At 39.8% G+C, this 23,912-nt stretch overlaps 1 protein-coding gene across 9 annotated transcripts in view; it reads right to left on the bottom strand.

The window, feature by feature from the left end:
* Positions 1–5,537: 5,537 nt before the first annotated feature.
* The window catches only part of RhoGAP19D (Rho GTPase activating protein at 19D), a 438,348-nt gene continuing 419,973 nt past the window's right edge, over positions 5,538–23,912 (bottom strand). For 8 of the 9 annotated variants that reach the window (XM_073087320.1, XM_073087322.1, XM_073087321.1 and 5 more), the window contains 9 exons: positions 14,479–14,637; positions 13,973–14,195; positions 13,381–13,592; positions 12,670–12,880; positions 11,525–11,784; positions 10,747–10,870; positions 9,937–10,192; positions 9,214–9,296; positions 5,538–8,355 (listed from right to left, as the gene is read on the bottom strand). In XM_073087320.1, the coding sequence (XP_072943421.1) occupies positions 7,592–8,355; positions 9,214–9,296; positions 9,937–10,192; positions 10,747–10,870; positions 11,525–11,784; positions 12,670–12,880; positions 13,381–13,592; positions 13,973–14,195; positions 14,479–14,637 (2,292 nt within the window). In that variant the 3' untranslated portion in view covers positions 5,538–7,591. Of the gene's footprint in view, positions 8,356–8,908; positions 8,968–9,213; positions 9,297–9,936; positions 10,193–10,746; positions 10,871–11,524; positions 11,785–12,669; positions 12,881–13,380; positions 13,593–13,972; positions 14,196–14,478; positions 14,638–23,912 lie in introns of all 9 variants that reach the window. The other variant, XM_073087326.1, reaches the window with a different exon arrangement.

Below are 23,912 nucleotides of genomic sequence, written 5' to 3' on the forward strand. Positions count from 1 at the left end.
CCTGCGCGCTGTGCCGCCGGCCGCGCCGCGCCGCGCCGCCCGCGCCCGTGCCCGCGCCCGCCTCGGGCCGCTCGGCCGCCGCCGCGTTCCGCGAGGCGCTGCGCCTCGGGCCGAACGCCCGGGCCGCGCCGCCCGCGCCCGTGTCGCTGGCCGAGCGCCGCCGCGAGCGCGACCGCGTGCGCGAGCACCTGCGCGACCACCTGCCCACGCGCCTGCGCCGCGCCTCCGACGTCAACAACAACCCGCCGCACGCGCCCGCGCCGGCCCCCGCGCCCACCGTGCGCCGCGAGTACCAGCACTGATTCGGTTAGCGTGCGACGAGGTACCTCAGTGACGTTCCTGACGTGAAGCTGCAATCCCCCTTCGAGATTCAAGATTCCACCGTGACCACCATTGTTTGATTTATCGTTGCTACGATTAAAAGTTATGGGAATTGGAGAGATTCTTCTCGCGATGTGAAAAACTGTATTAATTTGTAGTAATCGTTAACGGACAAAGATATCGTTACGAATGAGAAAAAAACATGTCACGACCCAGTGAACCGACGGGGACGCTATCTCAAAAAATAAAAATATCGACAATGTTTTCGATATATTGCCAAAAATGACATATTCTACACTCTTGAGTACGTATTACATGAGGCCTCTTGCAGAAAAAAATGCCGATTGTCATTCTCATAGCATAAATATATTGATGCTGTCCATCTAAAATTCCATTAATACCATACATGACTATTACTTGAATCGATTATTTTTCAAATCGATTTGTCTTAAGCGATGAGGCTTACGATTGCCTTTGCTGTCTTTTGTCACTTACTGTTATGATAGGATGAGAGACGAGAAGCCACGACTCGTCCACTTAATTCCTTCGTTTGGTTTAGTTCAATATTATTTATTTATATTATAATATATTTATTACTTCGGGCATTAAGTATGGTGAAGTCAAAATTACGATCTCTATTTATTATTATTTTATATGTTATCGATTGATTATTGGATCTCTTAATTTTTGATTTGATTGATGTAGTTAACATTTATATGCATAGTGCATACATTTACTCTGCTGTACAGTAAGATTTTTTAGGGTGAACGCAACATTTAAGCTTATCCTATATCTGCTACTATATGATTCACGTAACTCAATTAAGATATTTTGTAACTGCTATTTAAGCTGCATACGCACATCTATATACTATTTTCTTTACTGAAATATTTGTAAAGTGAATACAATAGTATAAGAATACGTAGTTTTGTTTAAGCACTTGGCTAAGTAGCTTTTCGAATATCTTTACAATACTGCATTTACTCTATTTATTATCCTATATTATTGCGTTCACCCGACACACTTAATATTACTTATAGGTGTTTGCTTAGTATAGTCTGGCAAAGCTTGCTGTGAACGTGAACTTGTTTTTGGCTGACAATGTCATTTTTCGATATTTACATAATCATGTTTATGAAATAGCTAACTCAGCATGCTAAATAAATAAACTAATATATTAAAGAACTTTGTACGATTAAAACCATATATCAGTTGAGCTGAAGTGTAAGGAATAAATTAAGTTATTTATGATCATTTCAGTGATTAATTTACCCATGAATATTAGTGATATAATATTGTTAATACCAGTGAAAACGTTCATTTAAAGCATTGTCAGCTTATAATATTATGTAGTTTCATTCCAGTGACACATTGAATTCTCATAATAAGATAAGGTTACTCTTCTCATATAGCTGCACTTAGCATTGAGTGTTACTCGTACTATGAATGTATTTTCAATTATATTAATCGCAGTGAATAAAATAGTTGTCCAATTTGTGTATTACATTTTGAATAAATCCATTTTAATGTGTAATTCTTAATATTAAAAATATATTATTCTGTGTTTAGACAGTCCGTAATATTAGAATTTGTACGTGTATTAGATTTTCAATAATCCACATTTTGATGTTTATTAGTCGATATGAATACTCAAAGTTTCAAATTCAAATTACAGAACACTCACTGTGATACAATAATCACGTCTGCTATACAATACTTGCCTCAACGCGGGCAGGACATAACTTGTAGCGTTTACGTGTTAATAATCCTGTAACGAGACATCTTTTCCATAAATTTGTTCCATATCGACTAATGAAAATAACGCGCTTAAGCTTTAGGCGTCCGTTAGATTTTCAAGCAGTGTTAGCCTATTCAAACAGGTATGCATAATAACTAGTGATTAATGACATAAGTCAACTTTATACTAATGTTCTATTTGTAAAGCGTAAGGTGTAATGCCCATTGGTTGCTTTAGCTTAAGCAACGTTAACGTGGTTGAGCATCTCATAATGCTTGGTGAACATGTAGTAGTTTATGCATCTTTGTAGGCGGCTTTACGATCGATTGTTGACATATTTTACTCAGTTACTTCAGTTGCTTATAAAGTGACAAGATGGTAGTCGACACAAATATAGCTCACGTGATAGCAGCCAATGATCCAGTTAGCCTTAGATATTTATGGAAAAAATGTTTGAACATTGCCGTTAATTTATGACGGCGTGACTGAATGTTCAATCGGTCCTCACATTCAACCAGTTAAAATTAAAAGTATTACCTAATATTGAAAAAGAAAACGGACGCCTAGCAATCTCTATCAGTAGTATATTTTGAGACACCTCTTAAAGTTAGTGTCTAATGAGTAGTTAAATAGTTTTATCTTAAATCTGAATGTTAGTTTTAAATTATTCCAGTATAAAATTTAAACATTTTGTGTCTAAATTTATCGTAATTAAAATATGTACCTTTACTTTATAATCAATTCATACTTATAATACTCTGATAAATGTTTAGTGTGATCTGTTGTACCGACTTGTCTCACCGCCTACCGATTAGCGTCAGGCGATTAAGAAAATAAAATAATTGTATCTTTTAAACACTTAAAATATATGATGTTTATTTGTCTAAAGACAGTATAATAATATACAAATGGTATATCGGGAAATAGGTTCACTTGTGTTGTTAACTTTCCAATACGTTAAGTTGATACAATTTGTCTCTCATTATTTTTATATGCTTTTATAACCTATAGGTGCAGGAATAACATGCTTTATATTACTGATATAATATGCTTACGGGCCTCTGAGTCTTTAAGACAGTGTAAGATGAACATTGTCGAATTTTGTTATTATTTTGTTCTTGAACATATCCGGCGGTGAAACAAGTCACCCATAGGTTGGTAGTATTCAATTATACTGTGTGTAGATTATGTTATTTAAGTTATTAGTTATTTTGACTGAAGTTCAAATTTGTTTACTTTAAGCGCTGAGTGATTTAGGCTTTGATCGCGGATGGAAGAAAATAGCGGTTTATCGAGATATTTGCTACTCGAAGCCGACGTGAGATACTGTAGGGGAATTTTCATGAAATAAAATTCATATTTCTTGAGCGTTCTATCAACGTTAGCTAGCTATATTGCAAGTTGTCGAAATATCCAAAACCTTCAAACACGTATTCAATCCTTTGAACTTCGTGGATATCCCGTACAGTATTTAACAAAGTTAGTGATGGTGACAATCAGAAACAGGGTATATTTGAATGATCGATGGATGCGCCTTAATTTGTGTATAGAGAATTTTAGTTAGTTTTCTATGAAATGTGATAGTGTAGTGTACACATATTTTAAAATGTTTGGACTCTTTAATTTATGTATTTTACGTACACAATATTTATATACCAAAGAAATAAGAGGCGGATGTGTATTATGGCTGTTTTCACCATTGATTCCTGAACGGTAGCTGGAATGGTAAGTAATCGTGATCGCGTCTGGATGACGAAAACGGTATATGAGTTCTCGTTAAAGATCCTGTAATGTTATATAATTGTGTGTTCATGCGTAAAATTGATATCGATAGAACATTCCGATTCTTGCCATACAGTGTTCACCAAACGACATTACACTATCACACGTTATTCGCAGACATTCTGGCGCGTCATATTTTTCCTAGCGACATTTACGTATGATCGAACTTAATTATCCGCCTATTCCATTGCCGGAAGCCATGTAAGACCTGTAGCCATAAATCAGCCGCCAACTAGTACAAATACTACGAAAAACGAACTGTCTGCTTTTTTGTACTACGAACGTTTACTATGGAGAAGTATGACGCGTAGCGAGTGCCAAAATTTTTATGTTTAGTTCGTCAAAAGTATTATTTATCTTACTAGGGAGTGCCGATGTAAGTGCATAATTTATATACTTCTCTTTATATTCATAGAAAATAAATTCAATGGGTACAACTGCTTTTTAAAATTTTGGCTCTATTTAAACTTCTCATTCTATTTTCACTGTAGAAATCGAACATTGATGTATTAATTATATAACCGAATAAATGTAGTTGTTGCAATGGATTTGCGTTTTATTTCATTTATAAAAAAATAAAAAGTACATTATATGGGGCTTTAATCCTTGTCAATGGGGAGGGTAGATGTAAAAAATCCACTATTCTAAAATTGTATTTTAACCCATTCGTCGCGACAGACTTTTTTGATCTAATATACAGTAGCATTACCATGAGTTGGCATAGAAACGCCACTATAGAAATGGTAAATAGAAAACTATTGTCATTTTGCTAGTGAATAACATAACTACTATCGTTACGGTATTTCTTGACAACTTCTGTCAAATTAATGACTCATGGGAACGAATTTGTATGGCAATAGATCATAATGACATTCGCTAGCGATTTGATTTCGATAGGTTTTTTACGTATCGAGTTACGTCACTACGGATTTTAGTTCTACGAGTAACCACCAGAGGCGCTGTACAATTTTTCATACATTTATTTTACGCAGTCGCTAGCGAGTAATACTTTTGTAAACTCATGGTAGTCCTACAGGTGCGGTATACGCCAATGCGCGTCTTTTTTAAATTGCTCATATCTTAGCAAAAACCAGCCAAAAAGAAAACATATTTGCAGTACACATTTTTTATAACACAGCAAGTTACTGTTCACCGTTTCCGGAATTTGAACTTTTAGATAAATTGCAAATTACTTTCTAGGGATCCCTTTACGTCGCAATAATAAAATGTTTAATTCAAATTTTGCTTTGACATAACGAATTAAGTATGACTTTTAATTTTATAATATTACTAAAGATTATTAGGTATTATAGATTATTAGGATACGAAAAAGTATCTGAATGTAAATTATACATACGGACATAAAATCTTATATGAATCAATCCCTTTACACCCAAAGATTTTTTTTCGCAATTTCCGATTCAAAACGTTTATTACCGCTTTTTATATAGCTTAAGGGATCCACAAAAAATACGAAAAAAAAATCCAGAGTTTATACTTTATCCAGAAATCGACCCGCACGATCGTGAGTTTGGGGTGGTAATTGACACTCACGATCGTGAAAATTGCAAAAAAAGTAGTTTTTCTTATTTATCAAAAACTAGAATATCAACGTTTAGTTATTATCATTATTATTTAAGTGTAATGTCATACCATGAATGGACTTTTTAAAAGGGAGTCTGTAAAATCATACAAGTTTTTAAAATTGATTCAATATTTTATTTTCATTTCTCCAAAATATACACAATGACAAATATTGTAAATCTGGTTCGTACCATATTTGCAAAATGTCTTTAAGGTGTTTAACTATTTGAATTTTATAGCTGATTACACGAAGAGCATGAATAGAATACTTGAATACAAATCACTTGTAAACTGACCGGCGCCCGACCGCGTCCCGCGGGACATGTCTTGCGGCGTTACGTCACGCGACGTGACGTGACGTCACGCGTCGGGTCGGCGCCGGTGATACCTCTATCGGCCAACTACCTTCTACGTACAATACGATGTAGTAAAATTAGTAAATTCACTGTTCCTACATTAATGATATATTTACAAATAAAACTTTAAAAGGAACGCTTTGCAAACATTCAACAAACTTGAGATCGTCTTAACGTAAGGATGGTATAAAAATTTTCAAAAAAAAGTCAATGAACGAAAGTCTAAAACATCATTTTGCGGCCGTAAATTATTTACATAGTTCACATTTTTTTCTAAAAAATAAAACCGTGCCGAATCACGTTTTACAGCTTTCGCAAATAAATAACAATTGAATTTAGCCTAAAAATACTTTTCTTTGATAAACAAAACAATAAAAAATAATTGCATTCAACAAAGCTACGATAACAAATTTAATATAAATTAATGATAAAAAGAAATGTACAATTTTTACAAAGCTAAAGGGATCACTTTTATTATTATCACTGTATTAGTGTTAACGTCAGTTAGTCGATACCTAGGGACGCCGTGGCGCTGCGCACTGTAAGTGTGAATATAATATTAATTACAGTTATTGCATTCCCTATTTACAATAATAACTCTGCATTCGCATCGGTCCTGAGCTTAACAAAGCCTTATTCTACAATGTACAACTGCCGAAATCTCGGATACACAATCTATAAGTCTAGGTTCCACACTCGCACAGTTTTTCAAACGAAACGCTACAAGGTAACTTCATTTCACAAACTATCTATAAACCATTGAGAGTTGTGCATAATTCGAATCCTCTAATTCTATTGCGAAGGCAAGTAGGTGATGTATGCTCGTATTTATTTTTATAATACCATATGAATAACCTCTATTGTTGTAAACTCCAAGAGTACCTACATATAATAATCCTTATACAATATACCTTAAAATTATCTGGTGTTATAGCGTTCTGGTCATCTTGGGTACCACTAAGGGTACGATATCACTTAACTTAGACTACTAATAAGCCCTCGGGCGTCATAAAGTTTCATTGTCCTACAACCTACAAACTAGTAGCGCTAATTTTTATATATTATGCTGTATCATTTGCATTCAATTACCGTCATATTGAGTTCCACCACAACTCCGTAAATAGTAGTTCAATACCTACAAAGGGAGTCATACTACAAACAAATAGTGTAGATTTGTGGAACTCTTTAATGATTTCAGTGTACATAGGTCGTGTACGTATGCAAAATTCTACTATTGTATAAGTTTTTTCATTGCCTCGATACACATTTGAGTTCGTTGCTCCATAACGTTAACCCTTGCATTCTCTCAGAGTCGTGCCGTCTCTCTCGTACGTTCCGCGCATGCACTTTCTTTAAAATTGTCAGCTTCCTTATCTTTCTTTGGCATTGTTTAGTGAGCTAAAGTCCATAATATTTTCACTAATAAATCGATCTCTTTTTCATAATCCCTGTCGTCATTACATTAATAACTATTGCACTGCTAGATTCATAGAAAATTTTGAAGAATCTCTTTCGCTTCGTATTTAACACATATCATACGATTACATAATTACATTTAAATTACATTAACCTACGTTTTCGATCAAATCTCGATATCGAACAAGGGAGCCAGTGAACGGGGTAAATGCACGGAATAACAAATCGACACGCTAGTATGACTTGAGTATTATAATCGGCGTATTCATAACATTACTTGATACTTGTGACCTAATCTATTCAGTCAATTGAATCGAATCAAAATAATAGCCTCTCTCGGTACGAAAGCTTCGACTCGCGCGTCGGCGCGATCGTCCGCGGCGGCGAGGGGCGGCTACACGTGCGACTCCAGCGGCGGGCGCGGCGGCGGCACCAGCAGCGCCCAGCCCGCGCCCGCCGTCAGGTCGGGCGACGACGTGCGCGTGTGCCGCGCCGCCCAGCCGTCCTTGTCGAAGTCCTTGGTGCCGCCCACCGTGTGGCGCCGCTTGATGCCGCGCTCGGGCATGCCGTTCTTGCGCTTGAGCTTCGTGGAGCGCCAGGCGGCGGGCCTCGCGCGCGCCGGGGACTCCGCGCGCGGGCGCTCGGCGCGGCAGTTGAGGCTCTCGGAGCGCAGCACGCGCGCGCCGCCGCGCTCGCCGTCGCGGCTCAGCGACTCGGAGCGCTTCAGCTTGGCGCCCTCGTCGGCCGCGTCCGGCTCGAGCGCGGCGCTGTGCCGCTTGGCGCACTCGGCGGCGCGCTCGGGCCGCTCGGGCGCGCGGCCGCAGTTCTCCTTCTCGGAGTCGTCGGCGTCGGGCGGCGGGCGCGGGCGCGGGCGCGCGGCGCGCTCGGGCTCGTCGCTGCTGGAGGAGGAGTGGCGGTGGTCGCGCGCGAGCCAGGCCGCCTTGAGCTCGTGCGCGCGCGCGGCGGGCGAGGCGGCGGGCGAGGCGCGCCCGTCGCTGGCGTCGGACGGCGAGCCGCCGCTGGACTTGCTCTCGTCGTTGTCGTCCTGGCACTCGTCCGCGTACGGGATGCTCCCGTCGTCGAGCGGCGACGAGTTGTTCAGCGTGCGCAGCTTCTGGTCGAACGTGCTCGTGAGGGAGGACACCAGGTCTCCGGTTCCTGCGGCGACGGACGGTCGGTTAGTTCGCGGAAGGCGGATCGGGGTTACGAGTACACGAGTACGTACGTAAAGCGTTAGGATGTCGCCGCGTCGTGCGGGACGAGTGGGTGATGGATGGATGACGTGATTAAATATGTACATAGTGAGCTATGCGAGGCCGACCTACGCTAGACGATGCACGAGCGTTTTAAGCCGTGCCCGATCAGTCAGCAGTCGCCGGTTGAAAGCGTTAGTTTTTTATGATTATTTATTACTTTACTTACGTTCATTCGCAAATCGCATTTAGGTGACCGGTGAAGTATTTTTAATCGTAATTTCATAAAAGCAATAATACAGATAAAAGCAAATTATTAAATTTATCCAATCAACATCGAATATCTTGGCCGTTGCACCGAAATGCGATCCGTATGTGTATAACGCAGCACTTTAGTGAAAATAGAATTGTAATGAAAGTGCTGCCCCCTATACACTTGGAATGAACATAAGCAGCGGCCGCGCGGACAGCGGGCCGTGACGCACACACTTGCAACACGCACGCTCACATTCCTATACCTTCGAATGTGGACATAACAAAGGATTGCTGTCTACTCTCTCACTTCAGAACTGCACACCTAATGGAGCAAATAGCCACTTTTATTGTTTGAAGCCAGAATTGACAAATAATTGATACTTCACTGTGGCCACTTTACCAGTACTTTACTATTTATATTTTACCCTTATATTTATTTGTATGTTTAATGTAATAAGTTGCAAATTTAACTATAAAGAAATGGTAAAATGACCGTACGTATTTCAGTATTTAATTTATTTTTTATCAACAAGTAATATGTAATAATTGAACGAGTATAGCAACGTACCGTCGATGGAGAAGTTGTTGAGCGTGTGTCGCGCCCCGTCCGGGCGGCCGCGGCCCAACGCTGCCATCGTCTCTATGTCGATTCTGAAATTAAACATTTAATTAAAATGATTTAATGTATAGGATATTACTGGGAAAGTAAAATATGAAACTGTTAGTATGGTTCGGTCTTTAGCTTTTAACTTAACGCTTTGTATTCAGTATCTTAGTGCTACAAATCGTGCATACCGTAGTAACTGGTCGTTTAAGTTGGTATAGTCCGCGGCAAACGGCTAGTCCGCTCTAAAGTTGTCGCGAGCAGGTGTAGTCATACAATTTGCTATGGCGAAGCGATTCATTTATATATTCAGAGCGGACTAGCAGTTTTACGCGGACTATAAATTTTTTTATAATATAGGAGAAGCAGACGTGCATGCAGTTCACCTGATGGTAAGTGGCTACTGCCGCCCATGGACATCTGTAATCGATCCAGGATAAGATTAGATATTCCTACTTGAGGTCGGCCACAGATGCGTGGCTATCCCTGATGACTACGCTGGAACGCGTCGTATAAGTATGTCTCCCTTACCACACCCTTCAAACCAGAACACAGCAGCCCTTAACGTTGCTTTTATAAGGCAGAAATAGGGTGGTAGTCAGCAGCCGCCGGAGTCGAACCACAAGGAGTTTTACCATCCTCAAAAATCCGTAAAATCAACAATTTCCGATCGTGTACACAAGTCACCTATTAACAGCGTCATGGTGTCTGAACTGGTGCGGCAGGCCGTCGTACTCCGCCAGCGACGTGGTGAGGTGCGGCGGCGGCGACGCGAGCGGCGACGCGGGCGGCGACGCGGGCGGCGAGGTGGGCGGGGACTTGTCCGGCTCCGCCCACTTCTTGTCGGCCGCGGGCGGCTTGGCGCGCGGCTTGCGCTGGATCTTGCGGTTCGCCGCCGATATGATCGACGACACGATGTCGCGCGTCGACACGTCCTTGCCCGCTGGTGAGTTCATTCATTTTATTACTCGTTTATTCACGTATACATAAAAAATGAATGGTATTCTACTTTTATCATTTATATACTAATTTGCTCAATCTTTCGTCACTTCTAAATATTTTTAATAACTTTTTAATTTACAAAATAATCGATTTATTTTTAATTAAGACGTCTAAAAGATATTTAAAATCTATAAGATTTTATTGGACAAATAATTCCTTCTTTTGAAACCTATAAAAAAAGATGAAACAATATTTTTTTTCTTACATTGTATTCACTTTTCTTCAACAATCATTATATTAATAATTATCTTATATATAAAATTCTCGTATCACAATGCTAGTTACCGTAGTCTTCCGAAACGGCTTAACCGATTTTTACCAAATTTTATATGCATATTGAGTAGGTCAGAGAATCGGCTACTATCTATTTTTCATAACCCTAAGTGATAAGGGTTGTTTACCCTTAACATATTTTTATTTATATGGCAATACAACGTTTGCCGGGTCAGGTAGTTATTAATGAAACATAAAAAGCAATGTGGAGCATGTCCTTACCTTCCATCTTCTTGACGTTGTGTATGAGCAGGTCGCGCGAGGGCGCGGGCGCGGGCCCGGCGTCGCCGCCCGGCGCCGGCTCCGCGGGCGGCTCGCCCTCCTCCTCCGAGAAGTACCACGAGTACTGCAACGACACACACAACTTTATATTATGCTTATTTATATAAAATAACTATAATATTGAACTTTTTTATTACAGACATGAGGGCTCCTTGTAGTCTTACTTATTGATTTGCCTCAAGGTTTTTTTTTTTTTTTTTTATAATATAAGAGTAGCAGACGAGCATGCAGTCCACCTGATGGTAAGTGGCTACTGCCGCCCATGGACATCTGTAATCAACCCCAGATAGGATTAGATATTCCTACCTGAGGTCGGCCACAGATGCGCCGCTACCCCTGAGGACTAAGCTGGAACGCCTCGGAAAAGTCTGTCTCCCTTACCACACCAGGTGTTCATAATATAATGTAGGTGAGTACAATGAAAGGGTTTTGCCTTTTTCTGACGGGGTTTTATCAGGGCGAGAATTGGATATAAGATGTAAATTACATTTATAGGAATGATAAAATTTAATATTTATTTATAATTTCTTTCACTTCTAACTGAAACTGAGTTTTTGAGCAACTAAAGAAAAAACTTTCAATTAAATGAGGTTGGGAAGTACATAAAAGTAATTGTAAATAATTTTGTGGTTGTTATCGAAACAGAAAGAAACTAGTATTTATTATACTGAGAAATGTTAAAATAACTTTTTATTACTTGTAGGTGTATTATACTAACGTGCGTGAGGAAGGACTCGATGATCCGACACTGGCTGGACATGTCGTTGACCATGGCGAGCATGTCGTCGCTGGCGGCGCGCACGAGCGTGGGCCCGAACACGATGGCGATGTTGCGCGCCTCCATCTTGTTGTGCGGCGAGTGCGCCACCACGCGGCGCAGGTGCTGGATCAGGTACTTGAGCGTCTCGTAGTGCGCCTCGGGCAGCGAGTGCACCAGCCGCCGCAGCTCGCGCGCGCGCTGCGGGGAACGGTCCGCCGCTGGGGGAACGGTACACATTGTGAGTCAGTATAACCATTGTTGTACTTTGTCCTATTTCATGTTTTTGACGACCCGCGTGGCGGAGCGGTCACCATGCCGGTCTGACGCGCAGAGGGTCCCGAGTTCGATCCTCGGCCAGAAAAAATTCTAAATGATGAATTTAGATTTCTGTTTCTGGGTCTGGGTGTTTGTGTATTTGTCTCTGTGTGTGTCCATAGCACCCACGATACAGGGAATCCTAGTGTGGGGCTGTGAGTGTAGAAAGAGTGTAGAAAAAAATGTTAAATTTTAGAAGATAGTGTTAAATATTTTGTGAGTAAGTGAGAGCAATATTTAGGGTCGGCACATATCTGACGGAAAATGCGTCACGTATTATCAGTCGCGTTACGATAGAACAGACAATTATATAATAAAACATTCAATCTTTCACACCTAATCGATGATGCGTCGGTCACATTATCAGTCGGTCGGCCACGGGCCACGTGTACTTTGATTATTTTGACAATGCAACATCAGCAGAGATAGTTTGTGTACAGGCAAGACAAGACTCATAATGTGGCAGCTCTAATTTAACCGCATAGAAGCGACCGATGATACGCTCGACACATTTTCCGTCAGATATGTACCGACCCTTATTCTACTTGAGCGTAAAATAGTATTCATCGTAATGTATAATTTCGAATTACTTGATTTCTTAATTATTTTGAAGATAATGATTTTGCTAATGACGATATTGTAAATATGTATACGAAGATGTGTATATAATATTAATATAATATCGTTGAATATTGCTAATGACGATATTGTAAATATATGAGGAGTGTGTATAATATGAACGTAATTTTAGTTAGTAATCAATAAGTCAAGTAGTAGTTAGTAGTTACCGATGAAAGCGGGGTAGAGGTGCGCGGTGAGCAGCGGGTCGGGCAGGCGGCGCAGGTACGCCTTGAGCAGGCTGGAGGCGACGTGCACGTCCGCCCAGCGCGCGTCGGGCGCGGCGGGCGGCGCGCCGCGGTCCAGCGCCGCCGCCAGCGCCGCCACGCCCGCCGCGTTGCCCGGCACGCGGTACACGCCCACCGTGCGCAGGCCGTACGCCTGGAGACAGCCACTCGCACGTCAGTATACATATCTCACCGGCTTGTAGTTAAGGGATGCCATTAAATGGTTTAAACGGCTGACAACTCTGTAAGCCATTTCATGACCCAAAAACGCGAAAACGCAAGAGCTGAGTGCTGTTTTGTTAATATTTGTTTTATGATTTTATTAATATTTTTTTATAATATAGGAGTAGCAGTCGAGCATGAGTCCACCTGATAGTAAGCGGCTCCTGCCGCCCATACACATCTGTAATCAACCCTAGATAGGATTAGATATTCCTACCTGAGGTCGGCCACAGATGCGCCGCTACCCCTGAGGATTAAGCTGGAACGCCTCAGAAAAGGAGGTCTCCCTTACCCCTTCAAAACGGAACACAGCAGCGCCGAACACTGCTGCTATTAGGCGGAAAAAGGTGTGGCGGTAGGGCCGCCGGAGACGAACCACAAAGGAGTCTTACCACCTTCAAAATTTATTGGTAACCATGGATTAGTGCTAACCTCGACGGCCTGCGCGGGCAGCGTGACGGCGCGCGGCACGAGCGGGTGGTCGGGGTCGGCCGGGCAGCGCTCCAGCGGCGCGCCCAGCCAGCCCGTGGCGGCCGCGGGCGCCGCGCTCGCCGCGCCGCCGTGCATGCGCCGCAGCTGCTTCGCCATGCGCCCCTTCCACGTCTTGTTCTTCGGCGACGACGGCAGCGTCGGCGTTGGGGGGCCTGCAACCGAACGTCACGTCAGTCGTGTTGCTTAGGGTGACGACGTAGATAAGTATAGATATCACACCGCCTTGTGATTGAAGGAAGCCATTAAATGGCTTAAACGACTGACAAATGTGTCAGCCCTTTAATGGCTGTCATGGTGTAATTTACGCGACATGCCGACATGCGGAGTTAAGTAGAGCAAAAATACGAAATCAAAGAATAAGTGCGGAGAAATATCGTTTCATTCGTAAACGATCTAAAACTACATTTTTTTAAATATTTTTAAACACGAAAATAGATGACAGTGACAATTTCAATTGTCAAAACTGGTGTCATTTTCTTATTAGGAGTGAGTAATCTTTACTAATCTATGGTATAAATAAAGAATTGTTTACCTGGTTCCTTCCCAGTGGGCGATCGATTCCTGCCGATCTTCTTGCTCCTCTGCGGCGGCAGCGGGGAGGGGCACTCGGCGCTGGCGGCGGGCGCGGGCGCGGCGGTGGCGGCGGGCACGGTCGCGGGCGCGGGCGGAGCGGGCGCGGGCTCGCCCGGCGGCGGCTCCGCAGAATGCCGCCGCAGCGCCGCCAGCCAGCGCTGTGCGTCGGCTGCGCCGTCCGCCTGGAAAACACAAGGTTTAATTATTAATCAGGACGACTGAAGAAGCAGATAGTATAGTGGCGATCAAGCTAAATAGCAAATACGAAGAACTAGAATATATTAACAAATACAAATTCCAATCAGCGCCCCTAGCGGATCGTGTCAGAACTAGGAAATCGTATGGGCCAATACGTAAACAAATACCAAAACAGTCATATTTGTCGAAACAGAAAAACTCCTGGTAAGGGTACTGGCAATTACTCGTTGAGGGGAAAATTCAAATGAAGTGTGTACGTAAGCTTACCTGTAGCAGCAGTTCAGCGCCCGCCGCGGTGGTGACCCTGACGACGTGCTTGCGCTTCGTGTAGTCGTCGGCGAGCGCGGCCAGCGAGTAGCGCACGTCGAGCGCGTCGCGCGACCCGCTCTCCACGCCCGCGCCCGCTGCGCCCACCGCGCCGGGGCTCTGTAACAAACAAATAGATTCTTTAGGACACTTCTACAGTTTAGGGTTTAGGTAATACTAGTAATACTGGGATAATTTTATTAACCCTGACAAAGGAACATGTTAAATTTAAAAAATAAATAATTATCGAACAGTTTTAGCCGACGCAAAGGACCACTATGTGGGGTCGTAGCGCTCTTTTTCAGCCGCTCGCTTCTTAAGGGTCTTTTGTTGTGTTAAGAGGTAAGCGTTGCCCGATCCTAGATACTAGATAAATGCATAAGTTTTTAACACAAAAATAGTGAAGTTAAAAAGCTAATGAAATTAATAAGTAGGTATGCTATTGCATTGAATTTTTAATTATGGACGAAGTAAACATGTAAGTGGTATTTATAAAATGGAAATTGCAAATGAGCATGCAGTTCACGGTGAACAATTCCACCTGATGGTAAATAATCATTGAAGTCTATTTTGATATCGATGTCCTACTTAAGGCTGATACTATACGTTGATACGCCTAAGTTTAATCGCCTTGTTTTTGCATAAAAAAATTAAGTAATAGCATGCAAATATAGACCAAGTAACAGTGTTCTAAAGCTCGGTTCAGCCTCTACAAGTGAGATGTAAATGCCGCGACTAAGTAAAAGATTATAAGATATCACTGCAAATATTTTACCTAAATATTTAACGACGATTTACCTACGTTATTTCTCTTAGCAACAATATTTTAAAAGAGTACAGAGAAAATAAAATTCCTTTGAAATACTCAAAGTGTACACCTATTTACTCACTTTCGTTTTGTAAAAGCGAAACGTGTGATGTGAACTATGCATACCGATGCGATCAATCTTAACAGTTAAAATAAAAAGTGCGCATATCAACTGACTGCCCGTTTGCTTTCGACTTTTCCGCTTTGATGTACGTTCAAACGTATATCGTTCGCGGCGCCACGCACGTAGCAATAACGAACGATATAATACATTCCAATAAAGATTGTAATTCTATAAGGCGGTATTTCTATTCACCTCTCGCTTATTCCCTATCACATGTGAGCAAGAAGTATATACAGAAGTCGTTGTTTTAGATTACGTTTTTCATTGAATGAGAGCGAATATACGTAAACAATCGTTCGCCGCCGATGCGAATAGATCGTATCAATCTTCGTACGCGTTTTTCTTCGCGTTTCATGTCTAATATCCGTGACAGACGATTCATACGTTCCATTGATTTAGTAACGCAAATAGACATCCAATCTCAATCATTGTTTATCAATTGGCGGGCTACGATACGTTTATTCGTTCGTATAAAAGTGTTCGAAAAATCATTTCAAATTTCCTGTCGCACGAAAACTGCGGGCCTTGAGAGTGCTCCCCTTAACTTGCCTGAAAGCGGGTTGGTGAAGGATGTCAATGAGCAATATTAAGCATTAAATAACATTGGACCAATTTGTCTCAAGTACTAGCATAAATAGTTAAACAAACAAAATGTAGTGCAAAAATTAGGAGTCTATACATTTATCTTTGTTCGTGTTTGTTACGTTGAATCGTTGCCAATTCCCACCGTGTAAAACTTTGCGGTATATCTCTGTAATACTGTAGTTATCGTTCAAACACCTCGGCAACTGGGAATTTCCTTCGAGAATCGATTCGTTCCTACTTTCAATAACATTAAACACGATATTATAGCGTAGTCGCAAACGATTTTATGGACGTTTTTATTGTATTCATCAACATCGACACTTTACTGTCCTACTGTAGGACACGGATCTCCTTTCACAATACGAAGTTTAGGTTTCAGGCCAGTAGGTAGGTAATTATTTTCTAACAAGCACATTAAAAATCAGAGAGACGTATGAGTGCCAATTATATTCACACTCATAAAATTCATTAACCAACCGATATATTTAAATACAAATCTCGTAACATGTAGACATAATGTGGTATTTATTTTTAGATGATTTATTGACACCGACTGAGAAGAGTTAGATTTTTATTGAGCACACTCGCTTCATTATTTTCTGCCGTTTCGAACACACGTCTGGTAAAGTGGTAGCGAATTGAAATTTATAACACGTGGGCATTGGGTGTGTCTTCTTTGAATACGCATATTGTCTCACTTGCACATTTTTTTCAATCAACTTTAGCTCATTTGTGGTGGTAGGTATGAGAATTATCGCATTTCACAATTTAAAAGAGATTTCGAGTTTACAAAGATCGTTAGGTACATTAGATTTGAATGAAAGAATTTCTTTTTATAAGAATTTCTGTTTAACGAAAAATATCCGATATTATATGTTATAGTATTGTATGATCGTAATGATAGCATGATGATAAAGTACCTAATCATTATATTGTTGATATTCGAAAAGTGTCTGACTGTAAAAAATTAATAAATAACTATGTATTTTGGGAGTCATGATATCTCACTCCAATTTCCTGTGTCGTGGTTATTACAGACTCACAAAAAGACTACTACATACTTATATACCCAGACTCTGAACCGAACACCCAATAAGTCATTTAGATATCCATCTGGTCAAGGATCGAATACAGATCTCGCTGCGTGGCAGACCGGAATGGTTCATCATAGGTCAATTAAAATAAGTTAATTTTTGTTTCTTGAATATCAAACATGTACCTACATTATACTTATTTGTACATAATAACATTTCGTGTGAACTAAACGTTCACGGATCTGACACAAAGCGCGCTTTCACCCCCTAATTACAGGCATTATCTCGCCGAAACTCATAGAACACGACGTGAATCAGACAAGTGTCTTGTCGAATGCCGTCAAAAAACTGCGCTACGTGATTCAGATCGGTAAAAGTCAGACATGTTGTTTTAATTTTGTGCCTTTTCGTATAAAAAACGTACCTGATGACGTCATTATCTAAGCCTTTTTACGTGATTACGTGAACTTTATAATTCATCATACACAATATCTCACCATCTTAAAATAAGGAAAAGATATTATATTCCCTAGTTTTAAATAAATGTTCAAAATATTTACAGACGACTTGCCTTAACTAAGAATTGTGTCAAGAAACAAAAAAAAAAAACAGCAAAACTGGTACACAGAGTCCGATGTCGTCGCTACCATTACACTTCAGCGCGGCATTAATCAGCGAGACTACCGAATCTGGGTTACTGCACACACACACAATGGCTCGCCCGAAAAACTTCTCAAAAGACACATGACACTAGTGTGTATTGTCGTGTACCTACTGTGTTAATGCTCTCGTCAACAACTAATTATTGTCCCAGTGCTGGGCATCGGTCTCCTTTCTGAATTGGATTTAGACCACATTCCTTTGCACCGGCTTGGTAGATTAGGCATACCTTTGCGGACTATATTTTTTGTTCAGTCTTGAAAGCATGTGTTAATTAACTTCTACTAAGCAAAGTTTTGAAAAGTTTGTGACGCAGAGTTCACCTGCACCCCCCTGATGAGAGAGTTCCAAACTCAGATTGTTAGGCTATCACTGCTTGGATGGTTATAGGAGTTTAATCCTTTGATTGCCAAAATCATATACTACAGGCGTAAAAAATATTTAGTAACCAAAGGCCAATGACGCCTTTAGGTAAACACCATTTCTATGTTTATTAACCGTTATTTATATGTTTATTGTGACGGCGTTTATAAAAGCGAGGCTGAGCTTTATGACTTATCCTAATAAAGCAACATTACGAATTAATCAACAGAAGTCGCGAAAAATTTGGGTTAATGCATACCGGGTCGAGCGCAGCGTTCCCGGAAAATGAACAGTATGTGTTTTCTTTTTTTTTTGAAACAACGTACACGAAGGGATTGTTGCAAGGAGAGTATGACATACATTTTGGATGGTCTTCAAATACCTAGGCGAGTTGGATGCTCTAAAAATATTCTAGGGCGCGTTCATCACGATTTAATAAAAGTTTGTTTAGGTCAAGTTTGCCTACTTTGTGAAATTAATCAAGAAAAAGTCACAATCTTTTCTAAATCTGTACAACTTTACATACATAGTCTAGACTCTTAAACTATATCTGTGCTGATCCGGAAGGCTGTAATAGTATTTTTACATGTACACATGTAGGCTATATTTGTCTAATTGTAAAGAAACTTGGCGATGGTAAAGTCTCTCTCTCTCTCGCTTTGCATCTCCATTGGTGATGATCTCTTTGTGTCGTTTGGTAGGGAGTTTTTCATTTTACTGCACTCCAATTTTACCTAGACAAATTGTGTAGAGTTGTAAAATGATTTAATGTACTAAATAAACTAATATCACTTGCGACATTACTTGATTGGCTGTTATGAGTAAATTATGACTTGCTGAGATAAGCAACTAAACTAATTTTATATCGGGATCTTAATTCAAATCGAGTTATATTATATAAGGGATATACATTAATTCGGCACATGTTAGGTAATAATTACAAGCGAGAGCTTTTCGAGAACTTTGTTACTCTTCAAGATCCTCCTACATCGGTGTCATTTATTTCAAATGACTCGTTTGATTGTTTTGATCATGCAGATTTCACTTACACGGATGATGAATATATCATTAGTTAATAATTTAAGAAGTCATTAATAATGCGCTTTTTCAATGCGATAAATTTCACTACAGGCATCTTTCACATCTATTGTTAAGACGATATTTTAATTTGCTGTGTGTAGCAAATAATATAACTGATATTAGAAATGTGTGCAGCCGACGCCGCGGGCTACAGCTAGTTGGCAATGGAAGAAATCGAGAGTGCAATTATGTTTGTATATCTACTCGTGCTTTTGTAGGTTAAATGCCATTTAGAGCTCATAATTCCGTAATTGGACCCTCGACGAGCATCCTAATTAATGGTGAAAGCATAAAATTACGTTCCTTGTTAGATACCAACCTACTAGAAATTAAAGACATACATGGCTGATAGGTATCAAACCAATATTGAGAAATAATGGTCGAATACAATGATAAGTTATCGTCTGCTTTTGGATTCATTCACTATTTATAATTTGATACGATAGGACGGTCTTGCACAAAACTTTCATGCTCAATTTTTTTTATAGTTACAGAGCTATGTTTACATCGTCTTTCGAAAGATATAGGCATAACCGTGTTTGAACCATAACTGTGTATATAAGCGTGAAAATCGAGAGTGAATCGGTGACTTGTGGAAGGTTTTAGAGAGTGCTCTTTGCGAAATTAGTCACGGCATTTGCCAGTACCAAAGTGATTGACTATTTAGGTCATCGTTTAACAACAAAAGATATAGATATTTTTCATAATCAGACTTTTTATTTTACTTGTGAAATTGAGATTGAGATAAATTGTATTGTATTGAGATAAAGAAAAAATGGGAAATCATTTTCAATTAGATGGAGCGGAAGAATTCATTGTCTTTAATAAAAAAAGCTTCATTTTTGACAGAAGAAACGACACTAATGCATAGCAGTGTACATCATACAGACTCGTAAATATTAATTCTATTAGACCATACACTTCCACATTTTTGGCATAACGATAGCAAATTATGTTCAGTGTAAACAAATTTTCGGGCGCCGGTCCAGCGTCACGGCGCGACTGGCGCCGCTCGCATCACGAGAGAAGCAAAGAAAAAACAACAAAAAATATTTTCCACTATCTTAATAAAATTCAGAATATGTGTATATAATGAGGTGTGATGGACGTTTTCGTTTTTACATATTCACGTTAAAATTTGATCAGATTACTCGTCCTTGAAGTTCAGAGATGACCTAGTTTTTGTACTCGGTTTCAAAACAAACAAATATTGAAAAAATATATATTAAAAAATACATACTGGATATTAAAATATTAGTAAAAGTCAATCGTGTTTTCTTTTTGCTTATTTCAGTAGCCATTGTCATATTGTAATAGTCTCGTACATCGCCTTTTATATTAAACATTAATAATTAATTACAATATTTTCCGTATAGGGTATAGATATTTCCTGTATTACAGTAAAAACTGAACCTAGCGTTACCGCGTAACGGGCACTTAATTCGGACACAATGAAATAGAAAAATAGAAAAACGGAACAATTTCGTTGCACGCGCGCAACGCGTTATTAACTTATCGTGAGGCGATACAATCTCGGCCCGGTCGTTTTGATTATGTGAGAAAACAGTCATGCTTTCAATAGTCTCGAAAATTACCGGTCGCCGATAAGAATCGACGATTTATTGCGTCCGACACACTTTCCTCGAGCGCCGAATGTGTGTAAAGAGTTTGTCTCCGCACAATATGTCTCGCTCTTGACCTATTCCTAAAATGTATATCACTGTAACGGTTGTAATGGAGTGGTGTAAGATTGAGATGCAGATATGTCATGCAAGTCTTAAGGATGTGGTGGGTATTATTTGTGAACAAGGAGCCTACGTTAAAGTCACAAAAACATTCGTTGATCGACTTCAGAGACATCACGCGGTTTCTGGTTATAAGAGTGTACTAAGAAAGAAACACGTTACCTATACTTAAAGTATAAAAACCTTAATTTAGATAGAACTCACTAATCCACTATATCAATGTTATTTTGGAATCGATGAGGCGAAAGTTTATAATTATGGTCATTATCTTAGAATCTTTATAAACGTTTAATAAAAGGGTCTCGTAAACAGAGTGAACTATTTGGAACAGGCTAACTCAGCGAACACAGTCGCATTGCATACGAACCGCAGTAATTATATAGAAAGTGTAAAAGAAATTCAATACAACCTGCATTGCGATTGACCCGATAAATATGTAGGTGGTATTAGAGCCTCCGCCGTTGGCTGGTAATAACATCACTTGTGGGTCAATTGCCTATGCCTTCCAATAATCGTAAAGAGATATGAGTATGTGTTGTTATGACGCTAGAGTGTCGGATCGTGCGTCACTGTAACGACTTGAAGACGTTGCGATAGATTAATTAATTGCAGTAATTGAAAAAAAAAAAACGTTCACATTCAAAATTTCATTCAAAGGCAGGGTCAGATGGTTAAAGTATGAATCAATTATGTTAGATTTAAATTTTAGTGATGGATATTTAAAATTTAATGGGATAACAATTTACTAATTGTTTCAATTGTGCTTATGCTTTCTTTCATAAGATGAAATATCAAATTTAATGTAATATTTAAGGGATGTTATACAAGGTTTCTTAAATATTACAATTCATCAAATACTAAGGCAAAAGAGTATTTCAGGTATTTATGCATTTGTTATCAACCGAATTTTAGCTTTATTAATTAAAGGATTTCATAGTCATTAACTAGCTCTATACTACTCTAGTTTCATTTTTCCTTCATAATGAAGCATATTATTAATTAAGTAATTAATGAAATAATTATTAACTTACAGGAGCATCAAATATCATTATTATTAGGAATAACGGATGTGTACCCCATTATTATAAATTGTAATTTATTGAAACACATGGTTTACTGAATTTTATACAATACTCAAATATGTTAACATATAACACTACAATACAAAATGATTACGGTTTCGTATGCAAAGGAAATGAGCAGGAATCATTAGTTTGAATATTAGTAGCACAACACCACACGAACTGGTAAAACAATCACACTTACAGTTTCAAGGGACTGTAGACGCATTGTGCAAGTTTTATTCGTTGCGCTCCTTCAAAGTTTATATTTTTGTTATTACAAATTTCACTTGATACTTTTCGATCTTAACAGAAAATCTATTTCAACACTACAAAATATTATTACTTCAACGAACAATAGAGTTGTGTCACGGTATTATAAAATTTGTCCGACGCTATTACTTGTGCAAACACTGTAATCAACAATAATAACTGTTCCGTTGAGATCACTTTCGAAACAAAAGCCGCGAGGTGCATCCGAACGTAACCGCCCAATAAAAAGTCACTGAAACAACAGAATTGATGAACGTTCGCTATATTTACTTTAGGATTTTTATATTAGCTGCTAAACGAACCAACACCTCGACAATAAACAAGTGTGCAAGTAAGACACGGTATTTAAAAATCTCACCAATATATCGGTGTACCACAGCGTCATAGCTTGGCTGGAGTCCATTCGCGTCACGACCGAACGCGACACCTCTTGGTCATTGTCAGCGCTTGGCATCGGCGAGCGCGTGATAATGCAATTGTTTCCAAAACCGATCTCGCACTATTTTATCTAATCACTGAATCGGCAAATTTTTACATTAATTACAATTCCGAACGAGGGTTCAACTACCCTCTACTACAGATGTTAATCGCATAAAGCCGAGATACCGCGCAAGACGATTGCCGCCGATCGATTCCAATAATCGAATGTATAATATATTTCTCATGCCGTCTATGAGGTAATCCGCAATCGTGATGCATCGATCCGCCGACGTTCGTTCGAGCAAGCAGACTGAGATAAAATATCGAATCGTAAAAGAATTATATTTAAATTTCCGGAAGCGTGAATGCAGCGAGCACGCGGGCGGGCGGCGCTCGTGATCGCCTGAAGGACTATGGCGCGGTGCGTCGATCTGCGTCTGCGCAGAGAAAGTGCTCCCGCGCAGACTCCGCGGCGTCTGCCAAATCGTCGTTTTCACGGTTCGAAAATTGATAGTCTTTTCCGGACGACTCGCTCGGTACAATGGGGACGACACGACGCCGCTTTCTTGAACTTTTTCGTGTTTCTATTTCAATTTTTTCTAAGAATTAAATTTCTTTTCTTTTAAAAATGTTTTTCTACGGCCTAGTTTAGAAATGTTTTGCGGAAAAAGATAGAAATATAATTTATCATCTGCATAGGTAAATGTCAACAGAGTTAAATGTATTTTTATTATTCTATAAATCAATTGTGTTCTCATGACAATAACGCACAAGTGCCTAAATCGTAAGTGTGTTGTGCAACATTTATTTGTACAACTTCCGAGTGGTTTTCGCCTGTGTCCGCAGCTATAGCTAATATACACGCATAACACCAACGTAACACCTCATAACAATTTACGCCACGAGCATGTCGTCAATGGGCATTACAATTGGCCGACGCAGTGTGTACACTGTGGTAGAAATTATATGTTATAGTGTGGTGAAGCTACGATTTGAACGTAACTTGAAATTTACAACTTGAGACCGTGAAGGATCGTTTTGGGCGAATGCACGAACGCACCGCGTTATAATTGCAATTTGTCATACTTTTCCCTCACACCGCACGAGATAGCTGGGGTTGATAGCGTTTTCTATTTTATTTCTAACTACTCACGAAATAGCCATTTACTAAGTTATACCATTAAGTTTTTATTCCACAATGAACATTCTTTCGCATCTCACCATCTGATTAGAACAATTTAA

This window comes from Epargyreus clarus, unplaced genomic scaffold (assembly GCF_041222505.1).
Source record: "Epargyreus clarus isolate Ecla_fem2 unplaced genomic scaffold, WU_Ecla_fem_2.2 ptg000026l, whole genome shotgun sequence".
Taxonomy (NCBI): Eukaryota; Metazoa; Arthropoda; class Insecta; order Lepidoptera; family Hesperiidae; genus Epargyreus; species Epargyreus clarus.